Source organism: Ranitomeya imitator, chromosome 1 (assembly GCF_032444005.1).
Source record: "Ranitomeya imitator isolate aRanImi1 chromosome 1, aRanImi1.pri, whole genome shotgun sequence".
In the NCBI taxonomy this organism is placed as follows: domain Eukaryota; kingdom Metazoa; phylum Chordata; class Amphibia; order Anura; family Dendrobatidae; genus Ranitomeya; species Ranitomeya imitator.
In genome coordinates this window covers 968,028,842-968,056,177 of record NC_091282.1, presented here as the reverse complement: position 1 = coordinate 968,056,177, position 27,336 = coordinate 968,028,842, and the positions used below count along the sequence as shown (strand labels likewise).

Genomic DNA, 27,336 nt, shown 5'->3' with positions numbered 1-27,336 from the left:
GTCTTAACCCCGTAGTAAAAAAATAAAATAGTCCCTGATAACTGCTTTAATGGGATCTGGGACCCTGCAAGCTTACATTTAATTTTTTATTTTCTCGAAATCCTTTTAATCTACTCTCCAATCTCTATAATGTCTACACAGTTCTCAATAGGGATAATATTGCTATGTCTACCTTCTTTTTGCACTCGTTCTCTGATTATTTAACATTTTCATTACTTGATCTAGATTAAAAATAATCAGTTTTACCTGGAGGAAGAAGACTAACTGATGTTGATTGATGTTATATTCTGGTCATTGCTCCTGTACACCCTGTAGAAGGCAGGTTTCTTGAATATGGCTTTATAACATATCACTGATGAGCCGTAAATTCAGGGTGGAATCAGATCTCGTGTCCGACACTGAATGCCTTTCTCAAAGCTTGCTTGCTCCCTTTTAGAGCAACTAAGTAATGTAATAGATAAACCATTATTTCTTATTTTTAGTGACACTATAGCGACAGGGTCTGTTCCGCAGGACTGGCGCATAGCAAATGTGGTGCCAATATTCAAAAAGGGCTCTAAAAGTGAACCTGGAAATTATAGGCCAGTAAGTCTAACCTCTATTGTTGGTAAAATATTTGAAGGGTTTCTGAGGGATGTTATTCTGGATTATCTCAATGAGAATAACTGTTTAACTCCATATCAGCATGGGTTTATGAGAAATCGCTCCTGTCAAACCAATCTAATCAGTTTTTATGAAGAGGTAAGCTATAGACTGGACCACGGTGAGTCATTGGACGTGGTATATCTCGATTTTTCCAAAGCGTTTGATACCGTGCCGCACAAGAGGTTGGTACACAAAATGAGAATGCTTGGTCTGGGGGAAAATGTGTGTAAATGGGTTAGTAACTGGCTTAGTGATAGAAAGCAGAGGGTGGTTATAAATGGTATAGTCTCTAACTGGGTCGCTGTGACCAGTGGGGTACCGCAGGGGTCAGTATTGGGACCTGTTCTCTTCAACATATTCATTAATGATCTGGTAGAAGGTTTACACAGTAAAATATCGATATTTGCAGATGATACAAAACTATGTAAAGCAGTTAATACAAGAGAAGATAGTATTCTGCTACAGATGGATCTGGATAAGTTGGAAACTTGGGCTGAAAGGTGGCAGATGAGGTTTAACAATGATAAATGTAAGGTTATACACATGGGAAGAGGGAATCAATATCACCATTACACACTGAACGGGAAACCACTGGGTAAATCTGACAGGGAGAAGGACTTGGGGATCCTAGTTAATGATAAACTTACCTGGAGCAGCCAGTGCCAGGCAGCAGCTGCCAAGGCAAACAGGATCATGGGGTGCATTAAAAGAGGTCTGGATACACATGATGAGAGCATTATACTGCCTCTGTACAAATCCCTAGTTAGACCGCACATGGAGTACTGTGTCCAGTTTTGGGCACCGGTGCTCAGGAAGGATATAATGGAACTAGAGAGAGTACAAAGGAGGGCAACAAAATTAATAAAGGGGATGGGAGAACTACAATACCCAGATAGATTAGCGAAATTAGGATTATTTAGTCTAGAAAAAAGACGACTGAGGGGCGATCTAATAACCATGTATAAGTATATAAGGGGACAATACAAATATCTCGCTGAGGATCTGTTTATACCAAGGAAGGTGACGGGCACAAGGGGGCATTCTTTGCGTCTGGAGGAGAGAAGGTTTTTCCACCAACATAGAAGAGGATTCTTTACTGTTAGGGCAGTGAGAATCTGGAATTGCTTGCCTGAGGAGGTGGTGATGGCGAACTCAGTCGAGGGGTTCAAGAGAGGCCTGGATGTCTTCCTGGAGCAGAACAATATTGTATCATACAATTATTAGGTTCTGTAGAAGGACGTAGATCTGGGGATTTATTATGATGGAATATAGGCTGAACTGGATGGACAAATGTCTTTTTTCGGCCTTACTAACTATGTTACTATGTTACTATGTTATGGAGAGGCTTTCCTGGTCTAACAGGATGAGGTCTGATCGCTCTACGCACTGTATTCTGCCATGTGCATGGAGCATAAAAATGACAGGTCAGTGAACATCAGATTGTTGACGGTGCAATAAGGTAGCAACTGGAGATTTTTTTTTCTAAGCTACGCAGGATTCATATTGTTTAAAATCATTTAAAAAAAGAAATATGTGAAATAGGCTGTCCAGAATTTAAATAAAAATAAATTCTTAAAGCAGGGAAATGGTATAATGTCTTTTTGAGTGAACTCCCTTTTAGAGCAAATGGAAAGGGGTAGTCTTGGTAAGAGAATCCCTGTGGGCTCCGTTCACTTTTGCTTTGTATGAAGCCCCATTGCAGATTCTACCAAAAATGCTGAACTGATATTGTCTGTTAAAATGAAGGTTACCGTGATGGCAACCCCACAGATCCCATTATAGTCAATGGAGTCCTACATGTGTTGGTGCCAACATTGCTGTTACTTACTTATGTCTGTTCCTATAGAAGGATTTATTTTTTCCTCTTTTGTTTTCTGATTTTATAAAGCTTTTTAGCAGCAAAACTAATCACTATCAATATTAAAAAACATAAATTGTGTTTTTTTATGATTATTTATAGTATTAATATCTTATTATTACAGTATTAATACTATATGCTTAGTGTAAAGTTCATGCTAATTACTTTACAATGTACTTTTCTCTGCTTTGTAACGGAGATTCACAGATGATGACACAAATGGAGAACATGGATAAGTATATGTACTTTGTATCCCGTATAAAGCAATAATCCAGATGGTGCATATAGGGAGCAGGCTTTCCAGCAGGAGATAAGATAAGCATGATTCCAATTTCTTATTGGCATATTATCTTCAAGGAGCCAGGACTCCGGCAATTAAGGGAATATTAAGTGAAATGAATGTGCTTGCCATGCTTTAATAAGATTCAGTGTTCACATGTCTTATCAAATGCTACGATGGCTGATAGCAAATTCAGGCCAGATTAATTTCCCTTTTTTTCCAAGGAAGTCACCCGTTAGACTAGGAATCACTGGTGTGGTTGTGTGGGGATAACAGCAGCCCTGTATTTCTAAGGTCACAGCTGTTCTCTGATGTCCCTTTTGAAGACTAAAACTAAGAATATTCCTTTTTTATCAACTGCATGCTCATAGACAGCAAGAATGTGGACTTGTGAACTTGACCTTAATCCCTGTGCACACACTGACTGTGATGCCCAGCTGAGCTCACACAATACTGGCCAGAGGCCGGCTGTGTAATACAGCTGGGATCTGCCTATAAACAACAGTGACCAGAGCTAGCACTGATTGCTGCTGTTTAACCATTTAGATGCCACTGTTACTGACAGCAACATTTAAATGTCTGGGTTGGCAGTTTGCGTGTGCCCCAGCACCCATCTGTATCCACTGCGACGAGACTGAACCTATAACTGGATTTCATAAAAGAACCTCAATTTAAATGAAGACTGTAGTATTGCAGTGCATAGTATGAGCGACGAAATGATCACAGGTTCAAACCCACTATGAAGACTAAATAAAAAAGCAAAAATAAAGAAAATATGAAAAATAAATATCAAAGGAAAATCCCTTTTAAAAAATAGAGAAAAAACACATATTTGGAGGTATCGTGTTTGTAACAGTCCTATGTAGCAAAGTATAAATTGAATTCATTTGTATGTTAAATGACTTAAAGAAAAAAATCAGAACAGCAGAACTGCCATTTTTCAGTCTCTGTCCTGTACACAGAAAATGCAATTAAAACATTGTTTGGCATCAATAAAAATGGCAGCCAGGCCTCACACAGCCCCATCAAAAGAAATATCAAAAAGTTACAGGTTTCAGAAAATGCTGACACACGCCAATTTATTTATTTATTTTTTTACCAAGTTCTGATTTATTTTTTATCCACTAAAAGTGCTAAATAGATGAAAAAAAGTCTTGTATTGCTGCAGCCATTCTGAGCTGATGACTCATACTGCGAGGTAATTTTAATTACTGCAAAGTGAACCCCCCTAAAAATGGTAGAATTGCATTTTTTTCACCATTTTACTTTATTTTGCACATTATATGATAAAATAAAATGTATGGTAAAACAAATCAAGACTACCACTCATCCCCATGGTATGGATATGTTATATGGAAATTGTTAAAAAGTTATGAATCTTCGAAGAGTTAAATTACAAAATTGAAGATTAGCTGCAGGTCATGAAAGGATAGGAGCTTGCTAGGTTACGAGCAAATGTTCAACCACTTCTCTATTCCTTTTCAGTCTCATAGGAGTGGAGCAGTAGTCATGTATGCATACCGCCATTCCACAAAAAAAAAAAAAATTAGGGGGTCTCGTTTTTGGGTCATCCCAACAGTTCGATCCACAGCAATCATACATGTATCACCTTTCCTGTGAATAGGATTAAATACATTTGTATAATGAAAATGTATAGAGTTTTCCATTGTATCTTTCCCCCAGTGTTCAAAACCTTCATTGATTGAGAGGCTAAACGTCGGAGGTCCTGACCACGGGACAGACAAACAGATTTCTAATGATTTGTTACACTAAAGGTGCATTTATACCTCCCAATTCGTGGCTTTAAAGGGACTCTGTCACCTGAATTTGGCGGGACTGGTTTTGGGTCATATGGGCGGAGTTTTCGGGTGTTTGATTCACCCTTTCCTTACCCGCTGGCTGCATGCTGGCTGCAATATTGGATTGAAGTTCATTCTCTGTCCTCCATAGTACACGCCTGTGCAAAGCAATCTTGCCTTGTGCAGGCGTGTACTATGGAGGACAGAGAATGAACTTCAATCCAATATTGCAGCCAGCATGCAGCCAGCGGGTAAGGAAAGGGTGAATCAAACACCCAAAAACTCCGCCCATATGACCCAAAACCAGTCCCGCCAAATTCAGGTGACAGGTTCCCTTTAAACAACTGCCAGTTGGCAAAAAAAATGTTGGTTGGCAGTAAATGATTAACATATTTAACCTGTCGACAGAGCGATCAGTAATAGATCATTTTGTGCACATCGGCTGCCATTGTTCTCGGCAGCGCAAGACCTGTTTACACAGGACTATATGCTGCTGAGAATGGTGATTTTTTTAAAAAAACCAATACATCATTTCACCCAACGAACAAGCATTTTACTCATTGAACAGGTGATTCGCAGCCTGTTTACACTGCATAATTACAAGGAGTGAGCGTTCCTAGGATAATCCTACAGTTCCCAGTAATTGTGCAGCGTAATGTCACCTTTACAGTAGTTATCAGATGAATGTTGTGCAATGAGTCCTGTAATATCCATTACATGAATAGGACAGATTTTATTGCCTGTAAGTAAAGATGGCTTATTCCACATTGGGTGCATCTTTAGGCACTTTTACTTAACGTTACACCACCGCTTGGTTAGCTTACCCCAGACCAAAATATTGGCATGATGTAGAGTAGAAAGTTCTTTTCCCTCTTGAATTCTGGTACAATTAGTAAGTCTTCCTCTATGTAATATGAAAATGAGTTCCAGCCTTGTTCCTGTAGCCTCGAGCAGTGCCCCTAGGTGTCAGAAGGCAGTTTTGGCCTATTAGACAATATGCCGATCCCTCTGGGTGCACCGATCCCTCCGGGTGCACCGATCCCACCGGGTGCACCGATCCCACCGGGTGCACCGATCCCACCGGGTGCACCGATCCCACCAGGTGCACCGATCCCACCGGGTACACCGATCCTTTTCTGTTTGCACTAATGCAGTATGTGTAATTGTGGCAGGGAATCAGACACCAGTCATCTCCACGTTGTGGCTTTGCGCTCTCTAGTAAAATATGTTTGAGGCACCTGGCTTGTGGTACATTTTCACCAGTTAATTGAGCGTTCATAGGCACACGCCAAGTATATGCAGGTGTGAAAGTGTCAATGACAAGTGAGCAAAACACTTGTTCTTCAGATGATGGGTCCGGGAAATCAATTTTACTGGCAGCACATCTTTCTGTAGAAAACACCATGAAGCTAAATGGGAACCGAACAATCAGATTAGTGCTGCTTCTGTCTCCAACATTGTTCTTCAGCCCATGTAAACCGGCCAATTAACAAATACTGAACGACTTGTAATTAGTTGATCTAATGGGCAAAATCAACACAGCTAAACTCCTCATTAGGAGTCAGTTACCTTCATATTTATATTTAAAGGGGTTTTTGAATCAAAAACAAAAAAACAAAAACGTTCTTTGCTTTAAAAACAAAATGATGACTTTTATTCCCCTCCCCGGGTCCAGCACAGAGTCTGCGCTATTGCTTCCAGTGTGTTATTATCTGCAGTGCTATCAACCAATTTACAGACTCACAGCCAAAATATGAGTCCAGCTGTGCAGATGGCGTGAGATTGGCTGCAGCATTGTTCATGTGATGTCAGCAATGCAGACAATAAGAAACGCTAGATGCAGCGGTGAAGATTCACGGCTGGACCTGGGGAGGTTGAGCAAAAAAAATTTTTCTTTTTTTTTTTTTGAAAGAAAAGTAGAAATATATTTTTGCATTTCAGATATTTGTCCCTTGCTTTTGTTTAATGGCTCATTAAGTATAACAGTTTTATTCTCATTTAAATGTAACCAAAGAGCTTTAATTATCAAGATCTGTCATAGAAACCTATACTTTAGTGGCATGTGGGCTGTGACAGTTCACAATCAACCCACCTCGTGCTGCAAGGAATTCTCGCAGCGGTGCTGAGAATGTGTAAGGAACACTTGCTGTGTACAACTTACTTGTTAAATCTCTTAACACCCACAGTTGGCGGCTTATTCAGTAGGCTTATACATATCTAAGAAAAAACATTAAGACTCTGAACTGGACCTGAATGTATAAATGACTGACATTGTAGGCAAATGAAGCAAGAATATAGCAGACATGTAATGTAAAAAGAAGTGTCGGAATTCATAGCTACCGTATATACACTGTTTTATGGGCAGACTGCACACTTGCAAAGTAAGTGGAATATACTAACACCACCACCAACATATTCATGGGCTTCCCTTAACCCCTTCATGACCGGGGGATTTTTCGTTTTTCCGTGTTCGTTTTTCGCTCCCCTCCTTCCCAGAGCCATAACTTTTTTATTTTTCCGTCAATTTGGCCATGTGAGGGCTTATTTTTTGCGGGACGAGTTGTACTTTTGAACGACATCATTGGTTTTAGCATGTCGTGTTCTAAAAAACGGGAAAAAAATTCCAAGTGCGGTGAAATTGCAAAAGAAGTGCAATCCCACATTGGTTTTTTGTTTGGCTTTTTTGCTAGGTTCACTAAATGCTAAAAAATGACCTGCCATTATGATTCTCCAGGTCATTACGAGTTCATAGACACCAAACATGACTAGGTTATTTTTTATCTAAGTGGTGAAAAAAAATTCCAAACTTTGCTAAAAAAAAAAAAAAAAAAAAAGTTGCGCCATTTTCCGATACTCGTAGCGTCTCCATTTTTCATCATCTGGGGTCGGTTGAGGGCTTATTTTTTGCGTGCCGAGATGACGTTTTTAATGATAGCATTTCGGTGCAGATACGTTCTTTTGATCGCCCGTTATTGCATTTTAATGCAATGTCGCGGCGACCAAAAAAACGTAATTCTGGCGTTTCGAATTTTTTTCCCGCTACGCTGTTTAGCGATCAGGTTAATACTTTTTTTTAATTGATAGATCGGGCGATTCTGAGCGCGGCGATACCAAATATGCGTAGATTTGATATTTTTTTTATTGATTTATTTTGATTGGGGCGAAAGGGGGGTGATTTAAACTTTTATGTTTTTTTTATTTTTTTCACATTTTTTTAAACTTTTTTTTTTAACTTTTGCCATGCTTCAATAGCCTCCATGAGAGGCTAGAAGCAGGCATAGCACGATCGGCTCTGCTGCATAGCACGATCGGCTCTGCTACATAGCAGCGATCTGCTGATCGCTGCTATGTAGCAGAATTGCACGTGTGCTGTGAGCGCCGACCACAGGGTGGCGCTCACAGCGACGGGCAATCAGTAACCATAGAGGTCTCAAGGACCTCTATGGTTACCATTCACAAGCATCGCCGACCCCCGATCATGTGACGGGGGTTGGCGATGACGTCATTTCCGGCCGCCCGGCCGGAAGCGGTAGTTAAATGCCGCTGTCTGCGTTTGACAGCGGCATTTAACTAGTTAATAGGTGCGGGCAGATCGCGATTCTGCCCGCGCCTATTACGGGCACCTGTCAGCTGTTCAAAACAGCTGACATGTCCCGGCTTTGGTGCGGGCTCACCGCGGAGCCCTGCATCAAAGCAGGGGAGCCGGCATCGGACGGTATAGTACGTCCGATGCCGGTAAGGGGTTAATTAGCGCATCTATTTAATACATTTTATATTCTATACCTTATATTAGCAAGCTGGTAAGCCAAGGACAACCTTCTACACACAGTGGTCCCCCATGCACATACCACAACAGCAGCAACAATATAAGTACCGTATATACTCGAGTATAAGCCGACCCGAGTATAAGCCGACCCCCCTAATTTTGCCACAAAAAACTGGGAAAACTTAATGACTCAAGTATAAGCCTAGGGTGAGAAATGTAGCAGCTACCTGTAAATGTCAAAAGTAAAAATAGATATCAATAAAAGTAAAATTAATTGAGACATCAGTAGGTTAAGTGTTTTTGAATATCCATATTGAATCAGGAGCCCCATATAATGCTCCATACAGTTTGATGGGCCCCATTAGATGCTCCATATTAAAATATGCCCCATATAATCCTGGATAAAGGGTAATAATATAGTGCTGCACAAGTGTTATGGCCCCATAAGATGCTCCGCACAGCCACTTGCCCCTTATAGTGCTGCACAAGCAGTGGCGTAACTACAAAGTTATGGGCCCCGGTGCGAACTTTCAAATGGGGCCCCCCCACCATGCCAAAATATTTTCCACCCAAATTCACATTTTCCCTATTACTTTTGCACACTATAGCTTTATTGCAAAGTTGTATAGTGTGACCTCAGTTGCATAACTATCCAGTGCCGCATCCTGGCATATATTTGTCCCCTGTACTGCCATTGTTATGTAATGTATAAAAGAAAATAAACCATTATACTCATCAGGGGCTAACATAGAAGTCTTGGGGATCCATATGAGAAGTATAATGCACCCCCATAGTACTCCTTATAGTATAATACACTCCCCATAGTCCCCCATATAGTATTGTACACTTCTCAGTCCTCCATATAGTATAATACACTCCTCCGTATATTAAAATACACTCCTCATAGTGCTCCATATAGCATAATACACTCTTCGTAGTGCTCCATATAGTATAATACACTGCTCAGTCCTCCATATAGTATAATACACCCCTCATAGTCCTCCATATAGTATAATACACTCCTCAGTCCTCCATTTAGTATTATACACTCCACATAGTCCTCCATATATTAAAATACACTGCTCAGTCCTCATAGTGCTCCATATAGTATAATGCACCGCCATCGTCATCCATGTTGTACAATTCACTTCCCATAGTATGATGGACCATAGTTCTTCATATAGTATAATATATTCCCCATAGTCCTCGATTCAGTATAATGCAGCCCACGTATAGTATAATACAGCCACCCCACAGAGTATACTGCAGCCCTGCTATACAATACAATGTAACCCCCATAGAATATAATGCAGCCCCCCTCATAGTGTAATGCAGCCCCTCCATACAGGGGCAGTGAGAAAGACATGAGGAAATGGTGACTAGGGGGCAAGGGACAAGGACACAAGGGGGGTAGGGGAGACAGGCACAATGGTAACATAGGGGGGCTAGGGAGCAAGGAAGACAGGCACAAGGGGACACATGGGGGCTAGGAGGCAGGGGAGGTTACAAGGGGACTAGTGGGCAAGGGAGACTGACACAAGGGGACAAGGGAGACTGGCACAAGGGGATACACAGGGACTAGTTGGCCAGGGAGACTGACAAGGGGACACACAGGGACTAATGGGCAAGGGAGACTGGCACACGGGGACAAGGGACACAAGCATAAGGAGACAAAGGAGACAGGCGCAAGGGGACACACAGGGACTAGTGGGCAAGGGACACTGACACAAGGCTACACACGGGGACAAGGGATAGATGCACAAAGGGACTCATAGGAACTAAGAGGAAGGGGAGAAGGGCACAATGGGACACACGGGGACTAGGGTGCAAGGGAGACAGGCACAAGAGGACACAAGGGGACTCCGAGGGCAGAGTAGATAGGGCTGCAAGGGGACAGAGGAAGATGGGGGGGGAGAAATGGGAGGGAAGAAGGGGGCACAGGGATTACAAGGACAGGGTAGATGGAGAACACACGGTGAGAAAGGGGATAGGGGAGACTTGAGAGCAGGGCAGATGAGTCACATGGGGACAAGGGGCAGGGAATGCAGGAGGGGTGCAGGAGGACTCAGGGCATGGGAGATGAGGAGCATTGGGAGACCAGGGGAGGAGGAACAAGGTGTGTACGGGGGGCCCGGAGGAGCACAATGACCTGAACTTGGGGACCTACTAGGACATGGGGCACGGGACAGCAGGGAGGAAACGGGGCTGGTGTCACAGGGGGCCAGGACGCTGGGGGCAGAGATGGTGACACACGGGCAGCAGACACACCTCACTTCTGCCGATCCCGTACACTTCCATGTTTATCCCTGGATCCTCCATATGGCTGAGCCGCTGGCTTGGTCCACGTGCCCCCCACTAGCTCTGGAACCGCCTGTTCCCGGTCGCAGCAGCCGCCACAGGCTTTGCCAATATGGCGGCCACCATGACCTGTGCAGATGCTGCACTGCTTGGGCCCCACACACAGTGGGTGCGCGATGAAGTGATGTCATCACGCACCCACAGTGTCAGAGGCAGAGGGGAATGATGGGAGAGGGAGCATCAGCTGACGCTCTCTCCTCCATCATTGCTTTGAACTGTACCGGCATCATAAACGCCGGTATAGTTCACTGCGGCGGCTACGACGGGGGGAGTCGGGTGCCTCTGACCTATCGGGCCCCTGACTTACCAGACTGTGGTAGTTACACCCCTGCCTCACACACACTACAGATATCACACACACACACACTACATATATCACACACGCACTACAGATATCTCACACACACACACACACACACGCACTATAGATATCATACACAAATACATCAGCTCATATACACATCTCACACTCCTCTCTGGTAAAGGGGAGGCTGATATTAACCTGCAGCTCCTCAGCGTCTCCTGCTTGCACACCGCTGTCATGTCCCGCCCCTCCCCCGCTCTCCCCTTCAGTCCCGGGGCTCAGAGCAGGAGACGCTGTCACAGTCTCACAGTGCTGACTGGAGCTGCTTCGAAGTTCCTAACTCTCTCTTACCCCGGCTGCCCCCTCCCCTTAGATACGCCTCGGACTGTTGCCGTGCAGGAGGGATCTCCTCCTGCACTGCAACATGGTGTCGGCCGGTGCTTCTAACCTGCCGGGCGGAGGGCCCCTGACCTGCCGGGCCCCGTCGCAATGGCGACCGCTGCGACCGCGGAAGTGACGCCACTGTGCACAAGTGTTATGGCCCCATAAGATGCTCCGCACAGTCACTTGCCCCTTATAGTGCTGCACAAGTGTTATGGCCCCATAAGATGCTCCGCACAGTCACTTGCCTCATATAGTGCTGCACAAGTGTTATGGCCCCATAAGTTGCTCCGCACAGTCACTGCCCCTTATAGTGCTGCACAAGTGTTATGGCCCCATAAGATGCTCCGCACAGCCACTTGCCCCTTATAGTGCTGCACATGTGTTATGGCCCCATAAGATGCTCCACACAGTCACTTGCCCCATATAGTGCTGCACAAGTGTTATGGCCCCATAAGATGCTCTGCACAGCCACTTGCCCCATTTGCTTTTGCTGCCATAACAAAAAAAAATATCACATACTCACCTCTCCGTCGCTCAGGACCCGAGCACTTTTACCTGCACCTCGTGCGGCTCCGTGTTCGGCACTGACATTCAGCAGAGGGCGCGCACTGACTACGTCACCGCGCCCTCTGACCTGAGCGTCACTGCCAGAGGACGCTGAAGACGGAGCCGCACTGGAACGAGGAGCAGGTAAATATCGCGCAGCGCTGCGCTCCCCTCCCCGTATACTTACCTGCTCCTGGCGCTGTGTCCCTGCTTCTTCCACCGCTGCATCTTCTTCCTGTATTGAGCGGTCACAGTTACCGCTCATTACAGTAATGAATATGCGGCTCCTCCTCTATGGGAGGTGGAGCCGCATATTCATTTCTGTAATGAGCGGTACCATGTGACTGCTCAATACAGGAAGAAGCTGCAGCGCTGGAAGAAGCAGGGACGTGCAGGGACCGCGCCAGGAGCAGGTGAGTCTAATTACACAGCCCCCGCCCCCCCTCTCCTGCCGACCCCCGGGTATGACTCGAGTATAAGTCGAGAGGGGGACTTTCAGCCCCCCAAAAATGGGCTGAAAATCTCGGCTTATACTCAAGTATGTACGGTAAGTACTGGAAAACATCAACAATTGTTGATACTAATCACAAATAATTTGTATCCTTTCTAGCCTCAGTATAGCGTGGTGACTTTTTCTATTCAAGTTTTTAAGTAGATTTCTGACCAGTTGCACATCACCCCCCGGCAGGGCTGCCACTAGAAATTTTGGGGCCCCATACTGGCAAAATTTTCGGGGCCCCCTTGAAACTCCGCCCAGGCTCCACCCCAGCCCCTCCTCCAGGCTCCACCCCTCGAACTGTCCACAGTCCCACCGCTCTCTCTTGGAAAATCTCCACTTCTAACCTATCACACATTGACAGTTCCCATCACCAGATCACATATAGCCGGCAGCTTTTGTTTTGGCCAAAAGATTTTTTAAGCCGCCACCATAACACGGTAGACACTTTTGGCCGGGCCCTACTCTGCTGTAACCTATTAAATATTTGTTAAAATATGCAATACAATTTAGGTATATTTTTATTTATTTTTCAATTTTTAAAATGACCTATAATACTACATACAAGGAACAAATACCACAGCACTATGACCAGATGACATATTACCACCACAGTGATCGAATAATATAAAATACAAGGAACAAATACCGCTACACCATGACCAGACCGCATATTACCACCAATGACTGAATACTACAATACTGATCAGTAATAAAAAAAAACCCACAATACTATCACCATCAGTGCCATTATGCACAGGAGATCTGTAATTAGTAAGCAGTGTCTACAGGTAATACAGTGATCACTGGTGACATTACACACAGGAGCTCTGTATATAATGTATAGGTAATACAGTGATCACTGACTCACCAGTGACGTCTCTAGGTGAAGTCCTTCATCTTTCATCCAGCACAGACCGCCATCACTTCATCCAACCAGGACTCGTCTCTGCAGGAAATAACACAGTTATCTCGAGTTCCGCTTGTAGAACACATTACTTAATTTTCCCAACTTCTACATTACACCACATGAAGAAGGCAACACAGTATCACTCTACACAGTAACAGGACCGCCCCCCATTTAAAACAGTATACTCAAAAAAAATAAATAAATGCATCACTGCAATAATAATATCCCTTAATTAGCCCCTATGGTAATATTCGCCATCCTAGCCCCCGTGTGTCTCATTCCTGGCGTCAGCCATATGTTCTCCCATCCTGCCCCATATGATCTCTCCATCCTGCCCCATCTGTCTCCATCGTATCCATCCTGCCCCATCTGTCTCCAATCCTGCCCCATCTGTCTCCAGCACTCTGCCCCATCTGTGTCCAGCACTCTGCCCCATCTGTGTCCAGCACTCTGCCCCATCTGTGTCCAGCACTCTGCCCCATCTGTGTCCAGCACTCTGCCCCATCTGTTTCCAGCACTCTGCCCCATCTGTGTCCAGCACTCTGCCCCATCTGTGTCCAGCACTCTGCCCCATCTGTTTCCAATCCTGCCCCATCTGTGTCCAGCACTCTTCCCCATCTGTGTCCAGCACTCTGCCCCATCTGTGTCCAGCACTCTGCCCCATCTGTGTCCAGCACTCTGCCCCATCTGTGTCCAGCACTCTGCCCCATCTGTGTCCAGCACTCTGCCCCATCTGTGTCCAGCACTCTGCCCCATCTGTGTCCAGCACTCTGCCCCATCTGTTTCCAATCCTGCCCCATCTGTGTCCAGCACTCTGCCCCATCTGTTTCCAATCCTGCCCCATCTGTGTCTAGCACTCTGCCCCATCTGTGTTCAGCACTCTGCCCCATCTCTGTCCAATCCTGCCCCATCTGTGTCCAGCACTCTGCCCCATCTGTGTCCAGCACTCTGCCCCATCTGTGTCCAGCACTCTGCCCCATCTGTGTCCAGCACTCTGCCCCATCTGTCCAGCACTCTGCCCCATCTCTGTCCAGCACTCTGCCCCATCTCTGTCCAGCACTCTGCCCCATCTCTGTCCAGCACTCTGCCCCATCTCTGTCCAGCACTCTGCCCCATCTCTGTCCAGCACTCTGCCCCATCTCTGTCCATTCCTGCCCCATCAGTGTCCAGCACTCTGCCCCATCTGTGTCCAGCACTCTGCCCTATCTGTGTACAGCGTTCTTCCCTGGGCCCCCCGGATTGCCGCTCTCAAGGAAAAAAAAAAAAAGTTCTTCTTACGTGGCCGTGCTCCTGCGGCGGGCGAAGTTCTCTGTCTCCACGCAGCTGCAGCGTGCACTCGCCGGCGATTGACAATGATGTCAGACGCCGGCGACATGCACGCACGCTGAGGCTGACGTCAGCTGCCAGCCTCAGATTGGCTGGCGGCTGTTAACTATTGACGTGCGGGCCCGCACGTCAATAGCTTTGAACAGCTGCAGCATCGGTGTGAAGGGCCCGATTAGCCTGCGGCTGCTGGTAGGGGCCCGGTGAGCAGATGAGACGGGGCCCGATGCGGGCCCCCTCTGCTCACTGGGCCCCATACGCCAGTCACGGCCGTCATGCCGTGATGGCGGCCCTGTAAAATGCTCACATATATACATACAGTATACCAGTATATGACGTCTTCTCACGCATTATAGGTGAGGTGTGTTATTAAAGATAATTCATAAAAATACACACATGCATTGTGTGCTGGCATTAGGGTACAGAGTGCAGCACTCCTCTGTAGACATGGCATCTCTACACTGATAGAACTATAATATATATACATACACATATACACACACACACTGTACACTATACATTACGTACAATATATACTACAGATACAAGGATCATATATATACAGGTCCTTCTCAAAAAATTAGCATATAGTGTTAAATTTCATTATTTACCATAATGTAATGATTACAATTAAACTTTCATATATTATAGATGCATTATCCACCAACTGAAATTTGTCAGGTCTTTTATTGTTTTAATACTGATGATTTTGGCATACAACTCCTGATAACCCAAAAAACCTGTCTCAATAAATTAGCATATCAAGAAAAGGTTCTCTAAACGACCTATTACCCTAATCTTCTGAATCAACTAATTAACTCTAAACACATGCAAAAGATACCTGAGGCTTTTATAAACTCCCTGCCTGGTTCATTACTCAAAACCCCCATCATGGGTAAGACTAGCGACCTGACAGATGTCAAGAAGGCCATCATTGACACCCTCAAGCAAGAGGGTAAGACCCAGAAAGAAATTTCTCAACAAATAGGCTGTTCCCAGAGTGCTGTATCAAGGCACCTCAATGGTAAGTCTGTTGGAAGGAAACAATGTGGCAGAAAACGCTGTACAACGAGAAGAGGAGACCGGACCCTGAGGAAGATTGTGGAGAAGGACCGATTCCAGACCTTGGGGAACCTGAGGAAGCAGTGGACTGAGTCTGGTGTGGAAACATCCAGAGCCACCGTGCACAGGCGTGTGCAGGAAATGGGCTACAGGTGCCGCATTCCCCAGGTAAAGCCACTTTTGAGCTACAGAGAAGCAGCACTGGACTGTTGCTAAGTGGTCCCAAGTACTTTTTTCTGATGAAAGCAAATTTTGCATGTCAATCGGAAATCAAGGTGCCAGAGTCTGGAGGAAGACTGGGGAGAAGGAAATGCCAAAATGCCTGAAGTCCAGTGTCAAGTACCCACAGTCAGTGATGGTGTGGGGTGCCATGTCAGCTGCTGGTGTTGGTCCACTGTGTTTCATCAAGGGCAGGGTCAATGCAGCTAGCTATCAGGAGATTTTGGAGCACTTCATGCTTCCATCGGCTGAAATGCTTTATGGAGATGAAGATTTCATTTTTCAGCACGACCTGGCACCTGCTCACAGTGCCAAAACCACTGGTAAATGGTTTACTGACCATGGTATTACTGTGCTCAATTGGCCTGCCAACTCTCCTGACCTGAACCCCATAGAGAATCTGTGGGATATTGTGAAGACAAAGTTGAGAGACGCAAGACCCAACACTCTGGATGAGCTTAAGGCCGCTATTGAAGCATCCTGGGCCTCCATAACATCTCAGCAGTGTCACAGGCTGATTGCCTCCATGCCACGCCGCATTGAAGCAGTCATTTCTGCCAAAGGATTCCCGACCAAGTATTGAGTGCATAACTGAACATTATTATTTGATGGTTTTTTTGTTTGTTATTAAAAAACACTTTTATTTGATTGGATGGGTGAAATATGCTAATTTATTGAGACAGGTTTTTTGGGTTATCAGGAGTTGTATGCCAAAATCATCAGTATTAAAACAATAAAAGACCTGACAAATTTCAGTTGGTGGATAATGAATCTATAATATATGAAAGTTTAATTGTAATCATTACATTATGGTAAATAATGAAATTTAACACTATATGCTAATTTTTTGAGAAGGACCTGTATATATATATACACACACACTGTACGCTATACATTAACTACACTATGTACTGCAGATACACTATTACATATACAAGGATCATCTCCAGTATATCCATACACTTATTTACAAACAAGAAAATACATATACTGCACACTATATATTACATACACTATATACACATAGTATCATACGCACACTATTATATATACTTACCTATCCTGCAGGGCTTTCACCACCTGCACCATTATCCCAGGGCAGCAGTCAGTAAGAGGAGCCCCCAGCACAGCAGGAGACTATAAAAAAGAGCGGCTGCTGTCTCTTCCAGTACAGACACTTGGTCACCCCCTCCCCCGGTCCCGACTGCAAGTGATGAGTACAGGGAGACTTCCTACACAGCAGTTTCCTAGCACTGGTGTTATGGAGGGACAGTGTAGTGTAGCCTAGTGCAGTAGTGCCGGCAGCTTGATCCCACAGGAATAGTGGGGCCCCGGGGTCCCTCCTGCAGCCCAGTGAAGCCCTAGTTCTGGAGCCACTAGGAGGCAGCACCACAGGATTGCTGACCTTTACTGGCTTCAATCTCTTCCTGCAGAGCTGCGGTCACTGCTGCTGTTATGTTCTGGAGTAGGTGAGGGTGAGAGAAGATGGAGGCGGAGCCTCTGCTGGAGGCGGCACCGAGCTCTGCACAGAGCAAAAGCCCAGGTCCTTGTGCAGCGTCTGCTGCAGTGAGTGCGGCCACATCAGACAGGAGCGATGCAATCACCTCATAATGCCTCCAGCCCAGCAGGAAAAGAGGTGGGGCCCAAAGTGTATGAGACATGCTGACTACGTGTCTGGTCAGTCCGGGCCCTCCCTCCTTGCCTCTCCTCACCGGGCCCCTTACACATGTAATGGCTGTAATGCCCTGATGGCGGCCCTGCCCGCCGGACAAAGCCTTTCAAGTGAAACGCATGTCAGGAGTGTGGTGGGCACCTGGATATCTGTATTCTGCAGTAATATGTTTTATGTTACTTGTGTTTATACAGTGGGGGAAATAAGTATTTGATCCCTTTCTGATTTTGTAAGTTTGCCCAAGACATGAACAGTCTATAATTTTAAGGGTAGGTTAATTTTAACATTGAGAGATGGAATATCAAAAATAAAATGCAGAAAATCACATTGTATAAATTATATAAATTTATTTGCATATTGCAGTGAGAAATAAGCGTCACGGCTCCCGGGTATTAATGCTGCGGGGAGAGCTGCACACAGCAGCAAAGGAGCTGAGCTAACCGCCGGGTACTATCCTGGTAATCAACAGGACCTTAGACATGTGATAGAGTGGGAGGAGGTCAAGGGGGGGGGCAGTGGCCGGGGAACAGAGAAGGGATAAATTAAACACTAGAGAGTTATCAAACAAGCAAAGATTGGAGACAGGAGATCACGAGGTACCAAAAAGGAGAGACGGGATAGTCAGAAGCAAAGCCAGAGTTCAGTAATCCAGAAGAACAAACAGAGTAACGCACAGAAAGCAAGATAAACACAATTCAAACCGAGCACACACTCCAGGGGTCAAGCACACAGACTAAAACAGAATGTATAGCTGACAGAGAAACCCAGCTAGAAGTGAGTATAAATACCACTCCCATCTTGAAGGAGAGGCCAACAACATTAACCTTGAGAGAACAGGACATTAACCATGTCCCAACCATGACAATAAGTATTTCATCCCTCTGGCAGACAAGATTTAATACTTGATGGCAAAACCCTTGTTGGCAATCACAACTGTCAGACGTTTTTTGTAGTTGATGATGAGGTTTGCGCACATGTCAGGAGGAATTTTGGTCCACTCCTTTTTGCAGATCATCTCTAAATCCATTAAGATTTTGAGGCTGTCGCTTGGCAACTCAGAGTTTCAACTCCCTCCATAAGTTTTCTATGGGATTAAGATCTGGAGACTGGCTAGGCCACTCCATGACCTTAATTTGCTTATTTTTGAGCCACTCCTTTGTTGCTTTAGCTGAATGTTTTGGGTTATTGTCTTGCTGGAAGACCCAGTCATGACACATTATTAATGTCCTGGAGGAGGGAAGGAGGTTGTCACTCAGGATTTTACAGTACGTGGCTCCATCCATTCTCCCATTGATGCGGTGAAGTAGAACTGTGCCCTTAGCAGAGAAACACCCCAAGCTTCAGACTGGCCTGTACATGTGCCTTCTTGAGCAGGGGGACCTTGTGGGCACTGCAGGATTTTAAATCTTTATGGTGTAAAGTGTTACCAATGGTTTTCTTAGTAACTGTGGTCACAGCTGCCTTGAGATTATTAACAAGTTCTTACAGCCCAACACCATGCAGGGTGATTGCCATTTGCCAAAGAACACCAATATTGGCAGATTTGACACTGGCGCCCTGTGCTCTTCACAGATGAGAGCAGTTTCACACTGATCACATGTGACAGACGTGACAGAGTCTGGAGATGCCGTGGAGCGCGTTCTGCTGCCTGCAACATCCTCCAGCGTGACCGGTTTGGCAGTGAGTCAGGAATGGTGTGGGGAGGCCTTTCTTTAGAGAGCTGCCCAGCCCTCCACGTGCTCGCCAGAGGTACCCTGACTGCCAGTAGATACCAGGATGAGATCCTCAGACCTATTGTGAGACCATATGCAGGTGCAGTGGGCCATGGGTTCCTTCTGATGCATTACTATGCTAGTTCTCATGTGGCTGAAGTGTGTCAGCAGTTCCTGCATGTTAAAGGCATTGATGCTATGGACTGGCCTGCCCATTCCCCAGCACTAAATCCAATCGAGAACATCTGGTACATCATGTCTTATTCCATCCACCAACGCCACATTGCACCACAGACTGTCCAGGAGTTGACTGATGCCTTAATCCAGGCCTGGGAGGAGATCCCTCAGGAGACCATTCACCGCCTCATCAGGAGCATGCCCAAGCATTGTAGGGAGGTCATACAGGCATGTGAAGACCACACACACTACTGAGCATCATTTCCTTGTCTTGAGGCATTTCCACTGAAGTTGGATCAGCCTGCAATTTGAGTTTCCACTTTGATTTTGAGCATCATTCCAACCCAAGACCTCCATGGGATATTAGTTGTGATTTACATTCATCATTTTTAGGTTTTATTGTTCTCGACGCATTCCACCATGTAATGAATAAAGATTTGCAACCGAAATATTTCATACAGTGATATCTAGGATGTGGGGTATTAGTGTTCCCTTTATTTTTTTGAGCAGTGTGTGTGTGTATATGTATATATATATATATATATATATATATATATATATATATTTATATACATATCTCTGAATCTAGTTGACAGTCTACTTTGATTGCATTTGCACTTTAACTGCATTTGCACAGTATTTCCAATGATCATGCAATTCATATATATAACAATATACATTTTTATATATCCAGGTGCACCCAGCTTTCTCCGTTTTTTGCTCCCTTCTGTCCCCTCCTGTTTTATTGTAATCAATACATTTCCTCATGATTGAATATGTTTTTTTAACTTTGGTGAATAAAAATATTTTTAGCCCTTCTCAGAAAAGTTTGATTCATCTTCGTGTTAGTAATTTGTAATCCGCTTTTTTGGGGCATATATTTTGTGATCTAGGTTTTGATGTGGCTAGAACCTAACGTGTTGATCCAGAGGAAAGAAAAAACCTCATGAGGCAGATGCTAATTGCCCCATATTAGAGGAAAAATTCCTTCCCGACTCCACATACACCAACCAGACTAGTTCCATGGATCAACATCCCATCACAGAATCGTCTATCCATAACTTATAACGTTAAATTTTTCAAGAAAGGCATCCAGGCCCTCCTTAAAGTCATTAGTGATCAACCACTATATCTGGTGTGAAAGTGTTGCACAGCCTCACTGTTCATTCAGTAAAGAATTGCTGTAGGTCAGTTATGAAGAAACCTTTTTTCCTGTAGATGTAGAAGATGCCTCCTTGTCACCGTTGTGTGTAACGATTAGTCCCTTCATATATTTGTACATTCTGATATGACTGCCCCTAAGCCTGGTTTTCCAGACTGAATAACCCCAACTGTTAACCTGTCTGGAATTCTGCAATCCACTCATTCTCTTAACAGGGTTGTCCGATCACACCATATTATTGATCAATCCATAGATAGGTCATCAATATCAGATATCAATATCAGATTAGTGGAGTCGGAAACTTGGTACCTCCATCACTCCACTGTTTTTTTGCTTTGAAGGTGGATGGATAGAAGCACTTTGACGAGAGCTCCTAAGCGGGAATGTAGACTGCTACTCAGTGAGATCATTGTAGTCATCATGTCAGGAGCAGAAAAGAATCTTCTCTTTGGCCTGCTAGCCGTCCAGTCATTTGCACTAGAATATATTAGGTCAGATTCTCTTTGGTGGTGATTTGTTGAAAGTTGAAAATGATTGTTATCTATACAGGAGAGGAGCCACATTCATATTACCACAAATCCGCATGTTTACTAAAGCTGTCCTTACGTATTAGACTAAAGTTAACAACATTGGATGATTTTAACCACAATGATGGTTCTTCAGGTGGAATTAAATGTTTGACAATGTCATTAAGTCACCGGTGTTTGATATCAATGGATGCAGAAGTGAAAACCTCGTGAAAAATCTCCCGGCCTTCCATAACAAATGCCATATCTGGCAATTAGTCAAGAGTGAGCGTGTGCAGATATCCTGTTATCCTAGTAGCTGTTTGTTAGGCAATCCCTCATGTGTTGCAGCTGTCTAAAAGTCGTGAATTATGCAGCCGCGGGGACTCAGAGATATTATTTGAGCATGCCCGAGATACTCGGATAACACTAGAGCATGCTCGCTCATCACTACTGGCAATACAGTGAACATAGCAGACCGCTGTAATTTAACATGTGTGGTCACGTTGAACACCTTAGTGAACTTTAGCAGCAGAAATGTTCATTTAACATTTAGGTTTTGTTTAAAGATCAGTCAACAGCAATCTAATGTGTATGGCCAGGTCAAGGCTTGTGTGCAGTTGGCAGCGTAGTGTAGCCTGCGCTGTATTCTGCCACACGGTCCTGCTGTAAATCAATTTTATATTTATCTATCTTGTCTATCTTTACCAAAATGTTGCCATGATTAAATATCACTTATTTTGGATTGCTGCTTTCCTTTTTTAGTTAATATGGAGGATTAGTCTTTGTCTGGGAAGTCATGTACCCATATATTCCTCTGCTGGTGCTGCGCCTAGTTTTTCCTTTTTTTATCTATCTATCTATCCCATATTTATCTATCTATCTATCTATCTATCTATTGTCCAGAAGGCAGCACTCCAGTAGAAAAAATAAGAGTATTTTATTGGCCCATGTGTGGCGTTTCAGTCCAACGTGTGGACCTTTCTCAAGCCTATCTATATATCTATCTATCTATCTATCTATCTATCTATCTATCTATCTATCTATCTATCTATCTATCTATCTATCTATCTCTGTCATCTATCTCTCTTTCTCTATCTATCTATCTATCTCGTATCTATCTATATCTATCCTATCTATCTATCTATCCATCCATCCATCCATCCATCCATCTATCTATCTATCTCTGTCATCTATCTCTCTTTATCTATCTATCTATCTCGTATCTATCTATATCTATCCTATCTATCTATCTATCCATCTATCTATCCATCTATCTATCCATCTATCTATCTATCTATCTATCTATCTATCTATCTATCTATCGTACAATAAACCTCATTTCAAGGCAGAAACATTACTGTGTCCAACAGTTATTAGATATATGAAACTGAAATAGCTAAAAAAAACTATTTTTATAAAACATTAAGCTTAAGATTAATAGGGGTGCCTAAACTTTTTCATATAACTGTATCTATATCTATCTGATATAGGGAGGGGACAGGTTGTGGATGGCTTTGTATATCAGTGTTAGTAGTTTGAACTGGATTCGTTGGGGAATTGGGAGCCAGTGGAGGGATTTGCAGAGGGGAGAAGCAGGGGACTAGCGAGGAGAGAGGTGGATTAGCTGGGCAGCAGAGTTGAGGACAGATTGGAGCGGTGCAAGAGAGTTAGCGGGGAGGCCACAGAGGAGGGTGTTGCAGTAGTCGAGGCGGGAGATGATGAGGGAATGCACAAGAGTTTTGGTTGATTGTGGGGTGAGGAAGGAACGGATTCTGGCAATATTTTTGAGTTGGAGGCGACAGGAGGTGGCAAGAGTTTGGACGTGCGGTTTGAAGGACAGGGCAGAGTCAAGAGTTACCCCGAGGCAGCGGATTTCAGGTGCGGGAGAGAGCGTGATGCCGTTTACCATAATAGATAGGTCAGGTAGGGGGGATATGTGAGATGGGGGAAAGATGATGAGTTCGGTTTTGTCTACATTGAGTTTTAGGAAGCAAGAGGTGAAGAAGGAGGATATGGCTGACAGACACTTTGGGATTCTGGACAGCAGAGAGGTGACATCTGGGCCAGAGAGGTAGATTTGAGTGTCGTCCGCATACAGGTGGTACTGGAAGCCGTGGGACTTTATGAGTTGTCCTAGGCCAAGAGTATAGATGGAAAAACGTAGGGGCCCTAGGACAGAGCCTTGAGTGAGGGCGGGATGAGGAGGTGGTGTGGGAGTGGTAAACGCTAAATGTGCGGTCGGAAAGGTATGAGGCAATCCAGGACAGGGCAAGGTCTTTGATGCCAAGGGAAGAAAGAATCTGTAGCAGTAGGCAGTGATCGACTGTGTCGAAAGCAGAGGACAGGTCAAGAAGGAGGAGGATGGAGAACTGTCTGTTAGCTTTGGATGTGAGAAAGTCATTAGTAATTTTTGTCAGGGCAGTTTCGGTGGAGTGGTGGGGGTGGAAGCCAGACTGGAGGTTGTCAAGGAGAGAGTTAGATGAGAGGTGGGAGGAAATTTGAGCATGGACATGCTGCTCAAGGAGGTATGAAGCAAACAGGAGCAGTGATATGGGGCGGTAGCTGGGCATACCAGTTGGGTCAAGGTTAGTTTTTTTGAGGATGGGTGTTATGGTGGCATGTTTGAAGGCCGAGGGGAAGGTACCAGAAGATAGCGATAGGTTGAAGAGATGGGTTAGGGCTGGAATGAGCATGTTACTGAGGTTGGGGAGCAGGTGGGAGGGGATGGGGTCAAGTGCACAGGTGGTGAGGTGCGATTTGGAAAAGAGGCGAGTAAGCTCTCCTTTGGTGATGTTGGAGAGGAAGGTTATTAGGGAAGGGCAGTGGTTTGGTATATGGAGTGGTTGGGGTCGTGGAACAGTTAGGGTTTGCCTTGTTTGATCGATCTTGTTTTTGAAGTAGGTGGCAAAGTCCTTGGAGGAGATGAGGGGAGTTGGAGGTGGCAGTGGTGGGCGGAGGAGGGAGGTGAATGTGCTGAACAGTTGTTTTGGGTTGTAGGATAGTGAAGATACAAGGTTAGTGAAATAGGTCTGTTTAGCAGAGGTGAGGGCTAATTTGAAGTCAAATGTAGCTTGTTTGAAAGCAGTGAAGTCGTCTGGCAGGTGTGTTTTCTTCCAATGCCGCTCCGCAACCCTGGATGCTTGTTGAAGTTTTTTTGTCAGATTGTTATGCCAAGGTTGCCTATTGGTTCGTCACACTGTGCCATGCATGAGAGGGGCGACTGAGTCTATGGCTGATGTGAGGGTGGAGTTATAGAAAGTGGTGGCGCTGTCCGTGTCGTGGAGTGAAGATATGGAGGACAAGGGTAGGAGAGAGTCTGAGAGTCTAGATGTGCGAGGTTTCTGCGAGGATGTGGTAATGGCTGGACATGGGGGGCAGGTGAGGAGGACAAGAATGAGAAGGTGAGTAGACAGTGGTCAGATAGGGGGAAGGGAGAGGTTGTGAGATTAGATAAGGAGCAGAGGCGGGTGAAGATGAGGTCTAGTGTATGTCCGTCTGTGTGGGTGGCTGTGTAGGACCACTGAGTGAGTCCAAAGGATGAAGTAAGGGCCAGTAATTTGGAGGCTGCTGGCTGGCGGGTGTCAGTAGGGATATTAAAGTCACCCATGATGATCTATCTGTCTGTCTATTATCTATGTATCTATTATATATCTATCTGTCTATTATCTTTCTATCTATTATCTATCTTCTATGTATTATCTTTCTATCTATCTATATCTATCTACCTATCTGTCTGTCTATTACCTATCTATCTATTATCTATCTTCTATCTATATCTATCTATTATCTATCTTGTCTATTATCTATCTCCTATGTATTATCTATCTATCTATATTATCTGTCTGTCTATTATCTATCTGTCTATTATCTATCTATCGATTATCTATCTACCTATCTATCTATCTATCTATCTCTATTTATCTGTCTGTCTATTATCTATCTATATGTCTCATATCTATCTATCTACCTGTCTATTATCTTTCTATCTGTCTATTATCTATCTATTATCTTTCTATCTAAATCTCTTATCTATATCTATCTATTATCTTTCTCCTATCTATTATCTATCTATCTATCTGTCTATTATCTATTTATCTCCTATTATCTATCTATCTATTATCTATCTATATCTATCTACCCATCTGTCTGTCTATTATCTGTCTGTCTATTATCTATCTGTCTATTATCTATCTATCTATCTATTATCTATCTATCATCTATGTATCTATCTATTATGTATCTATCTATTAATTATCTATCTCCTATCTATTATCTATCTATCTATCTATCTATCTATCTATCTATCTATCTATCTATCTACCTGTCTATTATCTATCTATCTATGATCTATCAATCTATCTTCTATATATCTATCATCTATTTACCTATCTGTCTTATCTATTATATCTTCTATCTATCTATATCTATCTGTCTATTCTATCATCCATCTCTCTCCATCCATCTAGTGGGTGTGTAGAATGTGACCTCCTGATGGCAGACACAATCGCACATCTTTCACCAGATACTATACACCTTGTGGTCATCTATTCTGCCTGTTGTAGGGGCAGGCTGAGAACTCTACTTGGACACAGTCCTGTTGTAGGAGCTGCAGTTGATTTTTGTACCTTTTTTTCAGCTCTTTGTGGGCATGTGATGGGAGTGTGATACTCTGGTAGATGTAAGGACTTCGCACAAGTTCCTGGCGCTCTTCCTTTGTGCACAATGCCAGCATCTGTACTGTGCTCGGAGCGCGGCCTCCTGTGTGGAGGGAGCAGATCATGATGGTAATTGGTTGAATCAGATTTAACAATGCGAGCAGATAAACATTTGTGGCAGCCGCTGCCATGGCAACGTGACACTGCTTCTCCCCCTCCCTCCCAGCCTCCTCTGTAGCAGTGGTCCGTGCTGTGGAGCTGATGGCAGCGCTCTCCGCGGCGGACACGGCTGTACAACGATGAGCGAGGAAAGTCATGCGAAGACGGATGGAGCGGAGAAACCGAACGGCGCCAACGTACGGAGGAAAAGACCCCGAAAGGTGAGCGGTGTGAGGGGGGCGATGGAGGTGCGGACAGCCCATGGGCACGGGATTCTTCTTTATAAAACAAAACAGAAATCTTTTTGTACTATTGTATTATTAACCTCTGCTGTGCCTGGAAAGATGATGTAGCAGGGCTGACTTTGTGTTGAGTTTGTCGTCTTGCAGAATAGAGTAGAACAACCAAAAGAGTGATCACAATACAGAAAACCCCGCCCCAATGGCCCTGTACCTGTCAGCAGCTGCAAGGTGTCATCCCAGGCTGGGCATGTCAGTGTGTGAGCAGGTAGCCATCTCTGGGAAGGTGCGAGATGGAATCTGCCATACTGTGGCCGCACCCAGGAGTCCGCAGATCATATATACACTGTACAGCCACTATATATATATACATATACACACACCCAGGCACCTAGGAGTCCGCAGATTGTATACACACTGTACAGCCACTATATATATATATATACATATACACACACCCAGGCACCTAGGAGTCCGCAGATTGTATAAACACTGTACAGCCACTATATATATATACATATACACACACCCAGGCACCTAGGAGTCCGCAGATTGTATACACTGTACAGCCACTATATATATATACATATACACACACCCAGGCACCTAGGAGTCCGCAGATTGTATACACACTGTACAGCCACTATATATATATACATATACACACACCCAGGCACCTAGGAGTCCGCAGATTGTATACACACTGTACAGCCACTATATATATATACATATACACACACCCAGGCACCTAGGAGTCCGCAGATCATATATACACTGTACAGCCACTATATATATATACATATACACACACCCAGGCACCTAGGAGTCCGCAGATCATATATACACTGTACAGCCACTATATATATATACATATACACACACCCAGGCACCTAGGAGTCCGCAGATCATATATACACTGTACAGCCACTATATATATATATATATATATATATATATATATATATATACACACCCAGGCACCTAGGAGTCCGCAGATTGTATACACTGTACAGCCACTATATATATATATATATATACACACACACACCCAGGCACCTAGGAGTCCGCAGATTGTATACACTGTACAGCCACTATATATAT

General features: G+C 44.3%; 1 protein-coding gene across 14 annotated transcripts in view; it reads left to right on the top strand.

Annotated features, from left to right (window-relative positions):
- Positions 1 to 27,336, top strand: part of ANK2 (ankyrin 2) — a 732,820-nt gene that overhangs the window by 195,246 nt on the left and 510,238 nt on the right. For 8 of the 14 annotated variants that reach the window (XM_069743825.1, XM_069743817.1, XM_069743802.1 and 5 more), the window contains exon 1: positions 26,086 to 26,217. The exons of 1 other annotated variant lie outside the window; for it this stretch is intronic. In XM_069743825.1, the coding sequence (XP_069599926.1) occupies positions 26,153 to 26,217 (65 nt within the window). In that variant the 5' untranslated portion in view covers positions 26,086 to 26,152. Of the gene's footprint in view, positions 1 to 25,886; positions 26,218 to 27,336 lie in introns of those variants that run through there. 5 more of the 14 variants (XM_069743806.1, XM_069743826.1, XM_069743797.1 and 2 more) reach the window with 3 other exon arrangements.